This window comes from Dermacentor variabilis, chromosome 1, assembly GCF_050947875.1.
Source record: "Dermacentor variabilis isolate Ectoservices chromosome 1, ASM5094787v1, whole genome shotgun sequence".
NCBI lineage: Eukaryota > Metazoa > Arthropoda > Arachnida > Ixodida > Ixodidae > Dermacentor > Dermacentor variabilis.
The window spans coordinates 91067360-91086571 of NC_134568.1; the positions used below are offsets into that span (position 1 = coordinate 91067360).

General features: G+C 43.6%; 1 protein-coding gene across 1 annotated transcript in view; it reads right to left on the minus strand.

Annotated features, from left to right (window-relative positions):
• Positions 1 to 19212, minus strand: part of alpha-Spec (alpha spectrin) — a 174954-nt gene that overhangs the window by 120505 nt on the left and 35237 nt on the right. The window contains exons 12-16 of the mRNA XM_075691147.1: positions 15127 to 15375; positions 14885 to 14962; positions 14631 to 14786; positions 11547 to 11689; positions 8696 to 8870 (exon numbers count right to left, since the gene is read on the minus strand). Coding sequence (XP_075547262.1) covers positions 8696 to 8870; positions 11547 to 11689; positions 14631 to 14786; positions 14885 to 14962; positions 15127 to 15375 — 801 coding nt within the window. The remainder of the gene's footprint in view (positions 1 to 8695; positions 8871 to 11546; positions 11690 to 14630; positions 14787 to 14884; positions 14963 to 15126; positions 15376 to 19212) is intronic.

Consider the following 19212-nt stretch of genomic DNA (forward strand, 5'->3'; position numbering starts at 1 on the left):
TTTTAAATAAGTAAGAACTTGACCGGGGATGGAAGTGGCCAAAGAAGTTTCGGAGCAGCAAAACATGGCACTTTGGAACAGGTTTGGAGCAGGAATTGTCTGTTTTAGAGAAGTAAATACGAATTTTGGAGCAGCTTGGTAAAGGTCAATAAGAGTGAAATATAGGCATATGAAGAAAATATGTTCCTTATTTGGTTTTGCAGAACACTATTAGGTTACGGCAGATCATTTCTGCGGAAGCCTGCATGGCAAGCAAAATTCATGACAGGGAAAAGTTGTCGTGCGCCTGACTGTAGCATGAAGTGGCCAAGAAAAAAACTAACCGAGGGTTTTCAGTGAGAGCACCCACTCTATGTTGATAGGCTTGTGTTAATGCTAGTTGTTTTTTTCATTGTGAGCACACAACTAATATTTAGTTTTAATGAACTAACTTGTACTACCTTACTTATTCATGGTGCCACAACAATTATTGTGGAATACGTCAATAAATTACCTATAACAGCATATACAGTGACCTAGGTCTTGTGTGGTACTTTTTTTCTAACAAATAACAAGAAAATGCCTCCTCTTTCTCCTACCAGCAAATTTGTTTAAAAAATATGTGACAACACGTCCCCACAACCAGTAATACAATTGGCCTCAGAGTCTCATCAATGACTTGTGTATACAGTGCAGTCCACTTATAACGATATCGAGAAAGACTAAAAATATGATCAATATAACCAATGATTGCTATATCTGGACTGCAGTTACTAAAAAAAAAAAAAAAAAAAAAAAACGCGGAACATACCTTTGCAGCTTCGAATTCGCTGCTTGCTCTAAAGAACAGATGATGTAGAAAGTAGGCCGTGAAAAACACTTTATTTCTAGCGCCAATGACCCGTGTCAAGGGTTAGACGCGCCGAAATAGTCTGAAATTACACTTGCTTTTGCGGCAGCTTCAGCTTCACAACCGCGGTGTGCATGGATTCCAGCTGCTGCGCAAACACTGGCAGCAATCCTTTAGCATGCATAAAATAAATTAAGGAGTCGATCGACGACAGTGCACTTTGTGTGGACATATCGAGGTCGGGGTCAAGGAGCCACTGTCAATCTCGTCACTGTCGCTGCTGCCGTCGCCACCGTCGCACAACTTTGCCGTCTGTCGAGACAGCACATCTTCGGCAATCGCCTCGTCGGTGACCTCATCGCAAAACGAGGCAGCACTGTCTGCAGTCAAAAACTCCTCCTTTGACGCACCACCTGTGTAACCAGTAGGAGCGAGCTCCCAGAGCTCGGTTATGTCAGCGGCTTCCACCGTGTTGGTCTCAGTGGGTTGGGGAAGTTCGTCCTTACGCACGAAGCCCGCCTTTTTGAAGCAATTGGTGATGAACCACTGGTAAAGCACCTCTTCAACATTGGCGTACAAAGGGTCTCTAACCCCTTTTCCGCTGATCGGCATGGCCGCTGATAGCTCCTGCCTTCACAATCGCGGTGCTCCCGGTTTTCAAGATGGTTGATATCGTTAACTGGGTGAGCTCATACTTCTTCACAAGGGCGCTCACCTGAAGCCGCATCGAGAGTCCTGCAAAATATCAATCTTCGTGTCAAGCGACACAGCTTTGCGCTTTGTCGGCGCCATCTTCGAACTGGGTTGAATCGTTGGTTGCACGCTGCTTCGGTGGCGTCAGCCTGCTCGCCTGCTATCGTGCGAGAGAGAGAGAGAGATGCGGGACGGGTGCCACCGCGCCGCTTTACTTGTCGCTTTTTTTTCCTCTCTCTCTTTCAGAACGACTGTGGCCGACGCGCATGAAGCAGCTAGCGCCATCTTGTGGCGCGCTGCGCCTACTCAGCTATTCTCCGGTGCGCGGGGGCGGGGCGGGACGCGCTGCGCGGTAATGGCGGCAGATACGAACTTACGGAGGTAAACATCACCTCGTCTCAACATCGTTCGTTTCAGGGAACTAAGCAACGCCAATGTTACGATTATTTGGCACGGAAAATGCCGTCCAGACGGCAAAATTTTGATTGTCATATCCGACATGCGGTGAATGACCTATCGTTATGTTTTTTTTCCTCATAGACCTGATGCATAAAATGACACTCTCATGTTGACCTATCGTTATAACCGATATATCGTTATAAGTGGACTGCACTGTATTACGAACGTGCAAACCTGGGCCACGGCCTTGCAACGGTTCGGAAAGCAAATTGTTACAAGATCTCACTCCTTTACATTTGGTAGGGACCAAAGATGCGCGCCAAAAACTGCCAACACAGTGACAAAAAAAGCATGGCCGCTCGGTCCTAGTGTCTCTATTTGACGAGGTTTGCATAGAGATGCTATCTTTGCTGCACAGAAGCATTGTCATGGTCACAGCATCTTTTTAATGATTTCTTTAATTACTTCAAGAGCTTTCTTTCTCGTTAAAAAGTATTCACAAATCCTAGGTTATTTTAAATGCTGTTATTGGGCATTTGTCAACACCATCCACAACTTTTTCATTGATAGCTCATCGATTAGGTAAATTTAAATTTAAATTTAGCTAATCAAACATATCTGTGCACAATGAATGAGAAATATTCACAGTGGCCACTATGAACAACACCCATCAAGGAACAGTGAATGCTGTTCACGTAGTGCCTTCACATAATTTTTTATTCATAGCGAGCTTCAGTTAAGATAGCATAATACCACAGAATAAATGTGTGAAGTAACGTACAGGTCGCTGCATGTTTGCCAGTATTTCACATCGCTTGTCGATAAAAAGCTCAGATATTTTTGAAAACAATAAAGGGATAAAAATGTTCCCTGGCTTTCAGATGTACGTTATCGACTAATATTTTGAATAAACTTGATTACGATAATTCGGGCTTATATGCAGTTCCACCAGAGGCACCATAAAGGCACTGTAAAACAGCAACAGATATTTCGTGCGTCGAATATGTTTCATTAAAATGTTTGGACTATCGGTGCAAGTCTAGCCGTGAACATCATTGCCGTGAACACAATTTCAGAGGTTAGCGGTTCCGCTGAACGTGTAATTACACACACGTGCACACACAAAAGGTTTTACTTGCCAAAACCACGATATGATTAGGAGGCATGCCATAGCGGAGGACTACATATTAATTTTGACCACCTGGGGTCCTTTACGTGTACCTAAATCTAAGTACATGGCCGCATTTCGCCCCCATCAAAATGAGACTGCCATGGCCAGTATTTGATCCCGCGACCTTGTGCTTAGCAGCGCAACACCAATGACACTAAGCAACCACAATTTGGCCGCTAAGGTTGACTGAAAATGGAACTTGACATCCTTGGCTTGCATTCTGCCGCAGCAAGAGCCAGATTTTATATGGTGTGGCCAGGCAGAAAATAACGTTGCCAGAGTGCAAATTTGAGTGACAATAAAGGTTGCCATTGGACATTTGTGTCCAAGAAGTTTCATGAAAACAAGCAAGTCGTTTGTCAGCATGCTTCACTATCATGCCGGTAACTGGACGTGGTGCAGATGCGAAATAGATTTAGAACATCACACATGTGGCATTTGCCTATTAATCGACGCAGATGCACCAATAGGGCGGGAAGTCATGTGTTAAATGTATAACGAAACTGATGAGCTACATGCTGAGCAGACTGTACAGTTGCCAACCGATTTTCCGGACTCCAAAAATTCGGACATGCCCGATTATTCGGTCAGCTTCGAGCACCGCCATTCCCCCCATAGACCATAATGTATAACAACTGCCGAAAGTTCGGACACGTTGCAACCACTCGTCTGATTTTTTGGACACTCCTTGAGCCAACTCGATCAAGCGCATTATGCACCGACTATTTCGACTTGCTGAACGCCATTTTTGTTTTGAACAGAGCCTCCTTGCTACCCCACGAAGTGGCGCTACTGGAAATCCCCGCTCATCATCATCGTTTCTGCCTGGTTCGATAGAGTGGCTCTACAGCAGTTCCAGTTTCAGCTCAGTAAGCCATGTCAAGACAATCCAGCAGCCGATTTGTTTCTTCGCGCACGACGCTGCGAGCAGGCTACGTTTTTCGTTTGTGCGACTGGTGTCGGCACGGTGGTGTTTGCTTTGTGTGCTGTGTCGAGGTTTCGGTGATCCAACGCGCCGTACGGAAACATCGTGTCAAGCGTCTAATGGCGCCGACAGTGCCCGCGCAGACTTCGCTGGGGAATGCCGGCAAGCGGGTGCCGGGAGGCCTAAGATTTGTCGCCTTCCGATGTGCTCCCTACTGACGCGGAAAATGTTCTGCCGAGACCTGCGCAGTGGTTGCATTGCGATTCCGGACACTGTCTCATTTGACAGTTTCACAGGTGCTGACACTGCAGTACTGACATGCTCAGAACTCAACGACGGCGAGATCATTCGTCAGGTTTCTGCTGCACCGCCGGACGATGACTCCGAGTTGGAAGATGACGCACAATGTGCTACGCTGCCGTCGCATGCACAAACAGTGACTGTGCTTTCAACCACCTATAGTGACCGTACGACCCTCTCAGAGATTCAGGCTTATCTGACTGCGCGTAAACGGAACAGCGTGCAACGGCGCATTCACGATTTCTTCACGCCTACTGCCGAGCCCGAATAAGCGCGTGGAAATAAAGGATTTCATTTTTTTTTCTTAATCTGCTTTTTCGGACACCTGTTTATTCGGACATTTCCGCAGTCCCCGTGAGGTCCGAATAAACGGTCGGCGACTGTACAACCTTATTCATTCAGCGTGACGGCTTCCTGACTGCCCAATGACATGAGCACCCGTTCAGATCATATTTAGTTGGTCCCCATATACACAAATGCGTAACACTTTTATAAAACATTCGTAATGCATCGTAGAACACCAAATGGTTTTCATTTTCTTATGGCCTACTTACAATTATGCCACCAAACACATCCGCACTCAAAGATTCCAATGCTGAAATGGATTGCTTAGGCTTGTATTGCAGGGCTAAGAGCTAGCCAATGCATGTCTATGGCAGTGTACTTTCCATTGAACAAGTACATCCTGCTAAATTTGATAACTTCATTTGAAATTAGTGTTTTGGCACAGGCTGTCGCAGCACTTCCACCCCTGTTGACTAGCTAACCTCCGTAAGCTCCTGCTGTCCACAAAGTTGTCAAATATCCAGAAATCCTACGAGAAATGTTACATAACCAGCCATAACCAGCACTAAAGCTTGGGCATACAGTTTGGCTTCTACTTTCTCCATAATAAGCTATCTTTCTGCCGAAGAATCAAGGAAGTTCTGAATTAGTAGTATGGTCAGTTCAGCCCGATTTAGTGTTTGCCTTTAGTGTCCCTTAAACATACAGTCACTAGATAATACAGTTAAACCTCAAGATATAACGAAGTCTGTAAAATCAGCACTTTATTATACTTTATATTGATATTTCAAGAAATTGAAAGTAAACCTTTTATTAAAGTACAAGCGCGGACAGATTTCTGCTTTCTTTTTTACATGGAAGGGGGCACAAAACATGTCCAAATAATCGGGCAGTCCCAAAACAAATTTCAATAATAAAAAAGAAACAATTTTGATTAATTTGAGAGCAGACGACCACACTGATGCCGTGCAAACAAAGTTCTCCTCACAATGGCCAAGTCTAACGTACTGTTGTGATGAGTGTAAGCGAAGCTATCGCGTCCATTTCGCCACCATGGTTTGCCAACATAACCATTGGGTGACGCCCAAAGTGGTGCAACACTGAATGTTATGTTCACCACCCCCCCCTCCCCCCAAACCGAACTGCTGCTCTCGACTTAGACCAATGAACACAGCATTAAAACTCGTCGGATACTGCAAAAAGCTTCGCTTTAACATCGCAGGAGCAATCTGCCCTTTTCATTTTCCTGTGCTGCCCTCTGCCGCATGCTGCTGGAAACGTTTTGGAAGGGTGCCGGGGCTTTCGCCGGTTGGTTTGTGTACCTGCGTCCACGTTGAATGCACGTCAGTTGTGAGTTTTGTGGATCGCAGATCATTATTAATGGCTTCGGGGCAAGATGTCGTTCCTGGAAGCCATGAAGCACTCGATGACTACTGTGTGAGCAGGCCCGAGTGCGCTGTGTGCAAACAGTGCGGCCGATAAAGGCACGCTGAGTTCCCTTTGCCGACACAGCTGCCTTGGAGTTTGTTGTTGCCGATTTCTGGACTTGGAGCTCGCATTTTGTATTCTTTCTGAACATTATTTTTACATTTCACATATTCAAGTAGTCTTCGAGCGCAGCCTTCCATGCCGGATTTATCAAAGCGATGCACTTGTACACATCAAGATCTACAGACGTAGATCGTTGTTAGCGTGAAATATTGTGGAAAAGGTGCATCCTGATATGAAATAATGTCAAAACGTAGCAAAACATGCATATCTGCGCATATGTGCTGTGTTGTTCCACCCAGAGACGAGTCAATATTGAAAGACGAACCATTTGAACAACGGCAACTGTGATAAAGATAACATATTACCAGGCTGTTAATTTATTTTTGATTCGCACTTTTCTTTAACTCCATCATACTTAAAATTTTGCACGTGCCACAAACAACATTAGAGAATCGCATATTAGAGTGGTCACATAAATGTAGTGCTCATATATAGGCCGTGTTCTTTCGTGAAAACATGGATACCATCACTGACACCGTTGGTACAACTGAGGGAGACAGTTGTTTATACCGAAAGTTGTTTCAATTTATTGCCACGATCTTACTTTGCAGCAGCAGTGAAATTTCGTTATATTGAAATTGTGGATAAACATGCTTATATTCAGGTTAAATATACATAGTGTTCTGTGGACATGAAGTTATATGAAGTAAATTTAAAGTAAAACATGTTATATCGAGAATTTTGTTGTATTGAAGTCTGTAATACAGCAGACAACTGATTTCTCGGACTAAAAAAAATTATATTTGTTGGATATTCCGGAATTCATAAATGCACCGTCAGGGCTCCCAAAGCGCTAATGCATTTTCACGACCGATATTTCAGACGAATTTAGGCCCTAAAGTTTTATTTTCCTGACTAAATCCCTCATTCCGAGACACACTACCCAATCTTGGAGACCGTCATATTGAATTTTCCAGTGGCTTGGCCAGGCTTGGCGTTCTGTAGCCTTCTCTATAGCCTTCAAGATTGGGAGGCACACGCTATTAAGTCAGTTCGATTCACCTGTACCACTTTGAACCAGTTCATGGTGGTTCACGAGAAGTGCAGAAATTGTGCAGCTCGATTTCTGAGGTGCAGGCACAGCGCGACACTTGAAATGAATGCCAAGGTGCAAAGGTGGTGCAGGTGTTATGTTTTGTCTGACTATACTCCGTTCCATACATAGCAGTCAACGCTTTGGAAGCTATGCCAGAAGTTCGGCCAAGAAAAGTCATCACTTCGTGCGTTCCGTCCACGCTGCACTGCGCGCCAACAGCGTTCACTTACGCGAGCGCATGTACGTGGAGGCTCCTCGTGAGTGGTTGCAAATAAACCCGAAAAGAACAACAAAAATAAAAACGATCTAAAACAACGCATTAGCAGCCGTATACCACAGTGTGTTTGTTTCTGAGGTTTAAAAAAAAAACTTCTTTCATTCAATACTGACCCTACATAAAATGGTTGTGCACAATTGTGGTAAAAAAACATTGAACTATACCCAAGTGCGAACGAAGACACCACAAGAAGTCCCTCTAGCCTTGACAGCATTGACTGCTATGTATACAACGGAGTATAATGTACATGAAGTGTGTAACTTTGGGAAGTTCTGAACTGCTAGTATGATCGGTTTCCGAGGCTTAAGTGCATCCGCACTTGCAGATGTATGCCCACAGCAGGCGCGCGTAAGCAGGGCTTAAGTAGCGCTTGGGCACGTGTGCTGTGTCTGCTGCACTGCTGCTTCGCAACTGTACATCTGCACCAAGTCGGCACCAACAGTAGAGTGGGTGCAACAAAATCATGAACCAGTCCTGCACCTTTTGAAACAAACAGCGTGGTTCAGAGGGCATGATTGCTGCACTGCTGAAACGAATGGCAGGGTGCAGCACCTTGTGAACTGGTTCAAGTGGTGTAGGCGAATCGAATGCAGCTATCAATAAAGAGCATAGCCATCCCCCCATCTCCGAGGCCACACTCGCTCTTCCTTGGCTGACAAAACGGTCCAGGGGATAGCACTTCCTTTTTCCTTTTTTTTTGGTCAGCACTATCATCATAAACACTTCATGCAGGATCCATTCCCTTCCCCCCCTAAAGTTTTGATTGCTATTTTGCACGTGGTGTGTCCACTGAGCAGGTGCGGCACGGAGATGTTGCATTTTTGTGTGTTTGTGCGGCTTAGCATTTGTGTGATTCGTGCCCCCTCCTGTGCCTCCGTGAAAGCCAAATATTGCGAAGAAGCATGGCTGCTTTCCTTGATCTCCATAGCGAACTCCATTGACAGAGATTACCAATACAGTGCCGCTCTTGTCGCCTGTATATGCAGACATCACTCTTGCACAAATCCAAGCAAGTCTGATCGCCTCCACGCATAGTATGAGGCAGGGAATTAGTAGAATTTTTTTTAAGCCACTCCAAGCCTAATAAATTTTATTTTTTTGGCTAACAAGCTTTTTGGACTGATTTTTGGACTATTTTTTGGTCCCCGTGAGGTCTGGGAAATCGGTCGGAGACTGTATTGAGCTTTAACTGTACATGCAGAATGGTCACATGAAACTAATTATAGTACCTTGCCACAGTCTTCGGACATAAGTTGTCCTTCAACCTCGGACAGCCAAAGCTCAATGTCTTCAACTCCTCTGTTGAACTGCTGTTGAGCTGAAGCCTCACTCAGCTTCGTTCCCTTGGTGTCTGCAGCCTTGCTCAGAGACTGCCACAGGGTAATGATTTCTTCCATGCGGTGGCTGTGATGAGAGGTATGCTCAATTTGTACTTTGATACATGGCTACAAAATACACCAATCATCACTACAGTGCAAAGTAATTACAGAACAATTGCACAGCTGTTGCTGCACACATCACAAACAGTGGCACAAAGTGAGCCATGTGGCCTCAGAATTTTTGTATTTTGAGCATCACATTTTGGTTGAAAGTGAATGTTAAATGTTTACACCTGCTTTCACCACCTGAGTAGAAGGCTTGTCACGTATACTACTACTGTCTGCGAACCTGAATTTCAGGCATTGCACCTAGAATTTGTGGAAATTAATCTTTCTTTTCTGCACCCTGTAAATTTCAGATACAGGTAGTACATGAAAAATTTATTATGTTAGGTTCTATCTTACATGCCCAAACTTTCAGACGTAGCCAAACCAATCATGATTAAGAGATAACTACAGCACGGAAGTGGCTTACAACAGAATTCTTGAGTTTCTAACGCAAGGTACTATACAAGAAAACATTGTTCCAAACGAGTGGTTTAACCTAACATTTAATCTATAAATTTGAGTGTTTCATGTGCTAAAGAGTTCTTTTCAAGCCTAGAAACACAACACGGTTTTCTTCCAAGACTCAGGTTAACATACTTCATGAGGAAAGTATTACACTTTGCATGATTACAAAATGCAAAGAAAGATATATATAAAATGAAGGCCGGGATGTTAACCAGTTAAGAGTCTGGTTGGCTACTCTGTGCTGGGGGAAGGGAGAAGGGGAATAGAAAGGGAGCAAAAGAGAAATGGGGGTAGAGAGACGTGCACGAACAGCACTACAGAGTCAAAGGCGCTCGCGCAAGCCAGACGTTCTCAGAAAGCACAAAAGTGCCTTTTGTGCATACAAAATGCAAAAAGGGAAGAAGTGGGATACATGCAAACAATAATTGAAGGTTCGCTGCGACCCTTTTATAATATGGTAAATAAACTTGCATAGTTGATAGACAATACTACAATGAATACCTGAGCCAAAGACTTATTCCTCCTGTACATGTAGCTAGCAGCCCACAATTTGGAACCAAGAGCTGCTTGCCCTTTCCTTCAATTGTTCAAAGCACCTGCCACTTGCTTTCTCACTCTTACACAAGCATGAACACAATAACTACATGTAGATTTTAAAAAATGTCATGACTCATCAGGTATTCCAGCAAAAGCAAGAGCAGGTAAGTCTAATTACTGGTGAGGTGGTAGCAACATATGTGGCAGAGAACAGCAACACTGTGCCAATATCAGCTTCAGATTGGGCAATGCGATGGAGGTTCATGCTACATGACCTTATAGCCATGCCAATAAGAAAGCTCGGTGCAAGAATAGGTGGCTTGTGGCGGACATCATTCCATGCTGCTGCAGTGTGCAGCTTCAGGTGCAGTAGGATCGACAAAATAGAGGGGAAGGATGCAAGGGCATGGTAGCAGCATTAATAGATAACTGCATTGGTAATAAAAGGTGTATCCAAAACCATTGTAGAACAAGATCCCCAGAGAGATGCTCTTTAATACTAGTCACATTCAAAAGGTTTTATAAAAGTGTTGCAGGGCTGTCTTGAAGCGCAGTGGTAGAAAAGTAGCATAAATATGTGCATCCAACAAGGTTTTTCTTGACAGTACAGTAACACTATGAACAGAAAGGCAAGGTACATCAGATATTTTCAGGCTGGTAGGTTTCTGGTAGGTTTCATCTATTTGCATTTTACTGGCTTACTTCACAAATTTCAGATGGTACCTTGCAATTTTCTTCGCTCTTTATGTCTACATGTAAGACAACAGGATTTTAACTTTAATGATTCTGGCCATCAAATGCTGTGTGTAAAAAAAAAAAAAAAAAACATTGAAAGCATGGAGCCCTTACTAAAATGAACACTTAGAAACCTGCCAAGCAAACTGCAGATGGATATAAACACGGTGAATGCTTCTGTAAACAGAAAAATATGAGTTTTTTGTTGTTTTATTAAATTCCAGTGACCTTGTGATAAAATTTTGGAGAAGGTATTTTTAGAAGTTGGAATCACTGAATTATGGCCCCAAATGCTACAGTGCACCAAACGCTACGGTACACACAAGAAAACGTTTTGGTGGTGACGTGTTTTTGTACATCAGAGATATGCATCAACTTCTATGCTTCAATAAATAGAAAAATTTATCCTATTTCTTGTGGTTCCTACAAAATTTGTTCTAGTACTTTATGAGACCCATGAATACTGGTGCCATAGCTAAAAGAAGCAGTACAAACTAAGTATAAATTAACGCACTGCAGAAACAACACACAATAAGTACCGAGGATCACAGGCAGCGCATCAATAATAAATTCAATGAATAGTGAAACACAGGTTACAGTTCAAAGCTCTCGTGTGATCATACTTCTTGCAGTGGATATCTGACAACACCCATAGTTCATATTCTTAGCAATCAAAGTGCATGGTCACTTGAGTTTAAAAGAAAATGGATTCTGGGGTTTTGCTTTCCAAAACTACAATTTGATTATGAGGCGCGCAGTAGTGGGGGACTCCAGATTAATTTTTAAAACAAAACGAGGACTATAGCTAAGCCAGCTTATTAGTAGCAAAGTTCCCAGAAAAAGGCACAAAAATGAATTACAGGTTTATGGCATAAAAGACAACGTAAGCAAGTGTGAAACTGCCGAAAGCAACAACCTGATACGGTCTGATGCATAATGGTTTGCATCAACCAGCTCCTGGCCTGTGCTTGTGATGTCTTCTACACGACTTCTGTTGGCGTTCAACTCCTGAATAAAGTTCTGGTGCTTCTGAACTTTTCCATTAAGGTTGGTGGGATCCTGAAAGGATTAAACAAACATGTTAATGAAGAATGCAGAAAAGCAAGAGAACTTTTGCAAAATGCAAAAATGCAAAAAAAAAAAAAATCTGCGTAGGACGAACCACCTCAGACGTTCTTTGTTTAAGACGACCATTCGGAGTGACTGCCAACATTACTGATCCTAGAGGCTAGGGTGGCTTGATGTACCGTCTGCATTGAGGTGCTATAGCACATGGGTGCTATAGCACACATGAAGCTATCGGCCCTCAGTGTGCCCAGATGCCTATACTATTCGCATCGTAGATCATATTCAAGGCAAGGCTCGCGCGGTTACACCATACGCATCAGTCGCGAGAGTAGAACGCCCCCTTGTAAATGTTCCCTTACTACCATATTTACTTGCATAATGATCGCACCCCTGAATTTTGTCGTCAAAATTCGATTTTTTTTCCTTTCCCGTGTAATGATCACACCCCGAACTTGCCACAGCGATATGTTGTATGCCAAGTCTAGCTAATGATGATCATGCTTACTATCTCTCGAATGCTGTCGAATGCTACGCGAACGACTCTTCCAAGACATACCAAGTGGTCTGCACGCACCGAACATTCTTAAGCAGATGCCCTATTTGATTCCTTCCATCACTTTCCCTACTTCCATGAAAAAAAAGCTACAACCAAACTTTCCTTGGCTTTATTATTTGTAGGCTTTATAATGGTTGTGGTCAACAACAAGAAAAAAGACTCTTTTCGATTCTTCTCGTCTGCACTCGTAGGCATGCAACAAATCGCGAGCGGCAACGATAGTAGCCATGTTTACACTGATACGCTAGAAGTGTACCCTATTCATACGCCAACGCTTGTAATACAGCCAAGATATTTGCCCACCCAAAGCGGAAGCGTGCCGTATTAAGATAGTAGTGAAGACAAATGCCGCAGTTCCTGCAGCGTGCCCGCCATGGGTTCCTGTCATTGGCAGCTAAGCACGCTCTTCTCCGTTTCTGTCCCCTCAAAGTGGTCATGGCTACGTTATTGCCGCAAACTTGCCGATAGTACCGAAATTATTCATTACCGATATGGAAGAAACTGTTTCAATGGGCATAATGTACTCACAAGAAGAAAAAAAAATCGCGTTCGGCATGTTCGGCTTGGTCCGCCGGCCGCCATTTTTGTTTTGGTATCAGGCACTGTTAGAGCGGCAGCCACCTATTTGTTGACCTGTAGTCATCCCGCAGCAAACACTGGATAAAAAAAAATGTTTTCTTTTCGCAGGAAATTTAATCTGCGTAATGATCACACCCCTGAACTTGTGTAAATTTTTTTTCTTGACAAAAAAGTGTGATTAATTATGCGAGTAAATACGGCAACTACATTGACAAGCATGGTGTCAGCGTGTACAGGTAAACATGAACAAATCACAATTGATGACTGAGTACACTCACTGTCATAACGCTGATGTGAGGAATCGTGGTAGCAGCAGCGAGTGAAGTGACCTTCGTGCTGTTATCTCTTCAATGCAAATTGAGTGGCAAGGACACAGCACATGCAAAGCTGCGAGCCATTGTCCCACCTAGACTGTGCTCCCAAAGTAGGTCACTTTAAAGATAAAGCCGGGAAACCACAGTGGCCAAAGTACAATGCCCCACAACCCAGCACGCCGCTGTCTACCGTCTTCCGCGACGCTTCGCCTCATTTCTCCTTCCCCACTTCGCTCAACATCACCTTGACTTTCCTCTAGGTGGCATTGCTTTGCCTCACGCTCAGCGCGCTCCTTCGTACTTTCGCTAGCTCGGAGCCTGCGCCGATGAGCTGTGAGGCGGCAGATGCCTGCTTGAACTCCCTAGTAAACTTTCTCCAGCAGCGCAAAGGTACAAAAGGATTTTAAATGTCATTAGGTGAGATGACATCGTTTGTGGCTGCTCGCCGATTTGTACAGAAGCGCGTAACATCCATCACTGACTGAATGAAATCAAGCAAGAGTACCACTTGAAGACTGTTTTCTAGTTCAGCTAAATTAATGCTTTTTATGTCTTTTTCCTCCCTTTCTAAGTCTACTTCATTTAACTTTTTTAAGTAAGATAATTGGATGCACCTGGTTATGTTGCCAATTATTTTTCTGATAAGACGAACAAATTTTCATAGTCCCTTCGAGTTCGTCTTAAAGGGAGTCTACTGTAATAGCTTTTCCAAAGCCAGTGTTGATTTCGTTTTTCTGCAGGATACTGTGTCGCGACATCACAACAGAGTATGGTGTCACATGGCAGCAGGACCCCCATTAGAACATTTCGATACTCGCTCATCTGCTACATCAGCCCTCGCATTGAGTGGCAGCATACGAGGCAACTGAGCGAGTCAGCCAGTGCCAAAGTGTCGCAATATCCCGCTTTCACACACTGTGTCGCGACATCATGACACAGTATCCACCTGGAAATGAAACCAAAACTGGCTGTAGAAAAGCTGTTATATGAAATTATTAACAGCATTCCAAGGCTTGTCATTTTTTTTTCCGGGTTTAGAGGTCTAGGAGTTTCATTTAACGTAATAAATTAATAGTTGGAAAATATGTCAGTACCTCTTTATCTTTTGAATGCCGGGTTTTCTTATTTAAATAATTTTTTTTACTGCTCTTCAGCCCCTGCAAGGTTTTTTTGTTGTTGGTTTAGTGGACATTTCATTCTGCTTAGAATGTTTTTTTGTCATTACTTTCTCCCCCTCCGAATTTAGAATTCATGAACAGTTCACTAATTCCATGCATGGTACAGAAATGCAAACATGCAAAACATGGACGCAAGTACGAGAAGGACCAACACAAACTGACTATCAACTGTGCAACTTTTCGGTTGATAGTCTGTGTGTGTTGTCCTTGTTCTTGTGTGCGTTTTGCAAGCCTGCATTCTGTACCATAAGGGAAAACATGAGTATGAAATTGGGTGTACCATGGGGCAGGGAACCACATCTCACCAGATAGCTTTCATCCATGGCAATCTTGAGCTTCTCATTGATCCAACCCTTAGTCTCATCGCAGTCCCGCTCAAATTGCTGCAGACGATATGACTCCTCCAGCATGGTATGGCGAGTGTGAGAGCGCTCCAGCAAGGCATTCCTTCTCTCTAAAAGCTATAAAAAGAAAATAGTACCAAGAAGCAGTTTGCTATTAAATATGATAGTTTTCAACATGCACGAAGTGTCATCAAAGATAACAATGAAACACTTACAGCTGCTCTCCTCTGAGCAACATCATCTGCGGCATAATGCTGCCCTTCAATGAGCTTGGTTGCAAACTCGTCTAATGCCTGAAGGAAAACAGAAAGGCCAGTCAATATACTTTTTTGAACCCACTTTAGCATGGTCTAGGCTGCCTAATTAGTACTGCTACTGGTGACTCTAGTGACCATGTAAAAATATGCATACGTGTAACATAATCAATAGGACACAAATACAGGAAGGCAACCCAAACCTTGATTTTCTCCTCCTGTGCATTGAGAGATTTTTCAAAATCTTCGTGCTTCTTCAAGAGAGCTTCAACAGAGTCGAGAGAGTCCCCAAGGTCTTGGTTGGCAAGGAAGGCCTCCTGCTTAGCCATCCATGTGTCTGCTTGCTCTGTGTCCCGGTAAAACAGCTGCAGATCCATACACTGCTCATATAAGATGCGCCGCTCTTCCCAAAGAGCCAAGAGGACACTCTTCTCATTTTCCAGGACGCCCAACTGCATGTGGGAAGCGAAGAATACAACTTAGTTTGGGAGACAACACGCATCAGGTCAATCATGCTACAATATAAACAGCAAACGGGAACCACACTGCTGCCTCATCTGAAACCTTGTACACTTATGTTGCCTCGAGCATAAATGATGAATAAGATAATCCAACAAAGAGCTTAGGCAATTCTGCAAACTAATCTCTGGTGATAAGTTGTATACTAATCCACAAAAAGGGAGACGTTAAAGAATTGAAAAATTACAGGGCCATTAGCTTACTTCCTACATCATATAAAATATTCACCAAGATAATCTCCAATAGAATAAGGGCAACACTGGACTTTAGTCAACCAAGGGAAGAGGCAGGTTTCAGGAAGGGATACTCTATAATGGATCACATCCATGTCATCAATCAGGTAATAGAGAAATCCGCAGAGTACAATCAGCCTCTTTATACGGCTTTCATAGGTTACGAAAAGGCATTTGATTCAGTCGAGATACCAGCAGTCATAGAGGCATTACGTAATCAAGGAGTACAGGACGCTTACATAAATATCTTGGAAAAGATTAGATTCCACAGCTACCTTAATTCTGCACAAGTAGGAAGATACCTATACAGAAAGGGGTCAGACAAGGAGACAATCTCTCCAATGCTATTCACTGCATGCTTGGAAGTATTCAAGCTAGTAAACTGGGAAGGGTTAGGAGTAAGGATCGACGGCGAATACCTCAGCAACCTTTAATTTGCAGATGACATTGTCCTATTCAGCAACACTGGGAATGAGTTACAAAAATATTGAGGACCTTAACAGAGATAGTATAAGAGTGGGGGTGGGGTTGAAGATTAATATGCAGAAGATAATGATGAATAACTGGGCAAAGGAACAAGAGTTCAGGATCGCCAGTCAGCCTCTAGAGTCTGAAGACGTACATTTACCTAGGTAGATTAATCACACGGAACCCTGGTCATGAGAAGGAAATTCATAGAAAAATGGGTTGGATTGCATACAGCAGACATTGTCAGATTCTGACTGGAAGTTTATCAATATCATTGAAAAGAAAGGTGTACAATCAGTGCATTCTAGCGGTGCTAACATATAGGGCAGAAACTTGGAGACTGACAAAGAAGCTCGAAAACAAGTTAAGGACCGCGAGAAGAGCGATGGAACAAAGAATGTTAGGCATAACGTTAAGAGACAGGAAGAGAGCGGTGCGGATCAGAGAGCAAACAGGAATAGCCGATATCCTAATTGACATTAAGAGAAAAATGGAGCTGGGCAAGTCATGCAATGCGTAGGTTAGATAACCGGTGGACCATTAGGGTTACAGAATGGGTGCCAAGAGAAGGGAAGTGCAGTAGAGGACAGCAGAAGAGTAGGTGGGGTGATGAAATTAAGAAATTCGCAGGCGTTAGCTGGAATCAGTTGGCGCAGGAGAGGGGTAATTGGAGATCGCAAGGAGAGGAAGGCCTTCGTCCTGTAGTGGACATAAAATAGGCTGCTGCTGATGATGATAAAGTTGCATTTTTACCCCAAAATAGTTTCGCCAGTTAGTAATATATACAAAAACCATGCATGTTGGGGCAACCAATACAGTAAAAGCTCATTAATTCAGATTTCACCACACAGAAAAAAATGGTAGAATTAACTGAATGTCAAATTAGAGGGTATTAAGAAAATGAAATGCTTACTATACCAACACACTTATTTACTGAATTGGTATACCTCGTTTCTATTATAGCTGAAGCTGCAATTCTCATCATCTCATGACTGATTAGCTCTTGAAACAGTGAAGGCCTCAACTTCTTTTGCAGTGTGGTCGTGGCACACATCTTTATTAGAGACATGCAATTCACTGCTGCCTGCACGTCTTGATTATTTTTTCGCCTGTGAGCTGGTCACCAACAGGTTGTCCATTGCGATGTAGCCGGCACTCTTCATCCTTGATAGCTTCTGCCGTGTTTGTGACACTGAGTGCAAAGCAATTACACAGAGTCAAAAAGAAACTATTGTTTTCTGCAACCAATGCGGATGAAACAGTGGTCGCTATCAACGCTATCATGGATGGAGACTACAGTTATGAAGGCACGCAGCCAGTGGTGTTATGCGTGGCGATGCGAACTCTACCGCTTTGTTTCAGCTGGACGTTAGCGCTGCTCTTGCTCTTTTGTGTGGCACATTTGCAGCGCTCGAAGAGTTGTCCGAATTAACCTATGTACAGCCAAATATGTCATAATTAGCGAGTTTGATTCCATTAAATAATGCATACATGTGCCGGGACCAGAGAATGAGTGCAAATTATCCAATTTTGCTAATTAGCGAGGGTTGTTATGATCAGCCAGCGGGATAGTGATCTTCTAGCCTCTCCTGCCCTTCTGCGAAGAATCGCTTTGCGAAGGTAACGATGCGTTCCTTCGGACAGACCTTCGGCAACAACAAGGCGAGAGACGTTTGGCAGGTCGAGTGTTCGTGGATGGTTTACTGTCGCCGTCTCCGACGATGGAAGCAAGAAACTCCTGCAGAAGGGCATTCTATGCAGATTCCTCAGCGCCACTGTTAGCCGCCAAAGTCGTTTGACAGACGCTCCAGCTAATTGCGAGGTCATCCCAGGAACTAAGACGCACCAATTTGAGTCAAGTGTGACAATCCCTATCTACGAAACTCCTCCCCTTTCTGTGTCTTCAGTGAACAAAGGTGCCGGAGTGATTGCGTGCACCCTCGCCCTCAAACGCGGATCCTTCGGCGACTTTGGACGCTCCGATTGGACAAAGGTGATGGCAGATTGCCCTGGCCTAGAGATCTAGGGAGGACAGAGGGGATTTAAGCGGGCTTTTTTGGCTCGTCAGAGGTGCTTCAATTCAGACAAGCTAGGCTATTGAGGCGTAGCCTTCTCTACTTTCATGCAGGTATTGTAAATAAAGCCAGTACTCCTCGTTCTCGATGAGAACATGTTCCTCCCTTCAACAGCATCCTTGGTGTGTATGAGTCCGACGACGGTATAGGCCAGCTGCCCCTTTTGACATGCCAGACCCCAACTCTTACAGGCTCAATTTAACAATGCTTTACTGTATGTGCATTTTTTTTTTTTGTTAATACAAAATTCAACAATGGAGTGGCCGTTGGTACGAATAGCTCTCAGGGTTCGCCATGTAGGCAGCGCAGTGGCTGCAGTAAGGTAGATGCAGTGAAGGCTGCCAGCGTGGCCTCCGTGATGTAGGTGCATCTGTGACTGGAGGTCACGCTATAATTCACTGTTATTTGTGTTGTAAATTCTTATATACACTATGTGCATTCTTCAGAGTGCTTTGTCCATCTTGTATTTGATATGCCTTTTTTGCGGGTTGCATGAGGTCTTTTCTTTCTGTTGCATAGTGTATATTACAGTATTGCAGAAATTCGTATTCAATACCCACTCCTGCCTAAGGCCTGAAATAGTACAGCAGGTCAGCAGTACTTAACAAATAATAAATATACTGTATATATACTCGCGTAACGAATGTACTTTTATTTCTCGACAAACCAAACCAAAGTTGAGTATGCAGGGTAAATTTTATGAAAACTTTTTTGAAATAGCAAAAACTGAAACGTAAGACAGTAACAATTTGAAAAATTCATTAAACAACTTACTTTTGCCGCGAAAATACAAGTGCATATACTATTTGCACACCGTAAGAGCATTTTATTGCAAGTCACTCTGCATCGGAATTGCCAGACCTGTCGTCCAGGTCCCTGGGTACTTAAATGACATCGTGGTTCTACAACAGCTCATTCTCCCAGCCGCTTCTCGCCGTCTGCCATTATCACAAGCATCTCGTTGAAGCGTTGCTTTTCGGCACCTGCTGTTTTG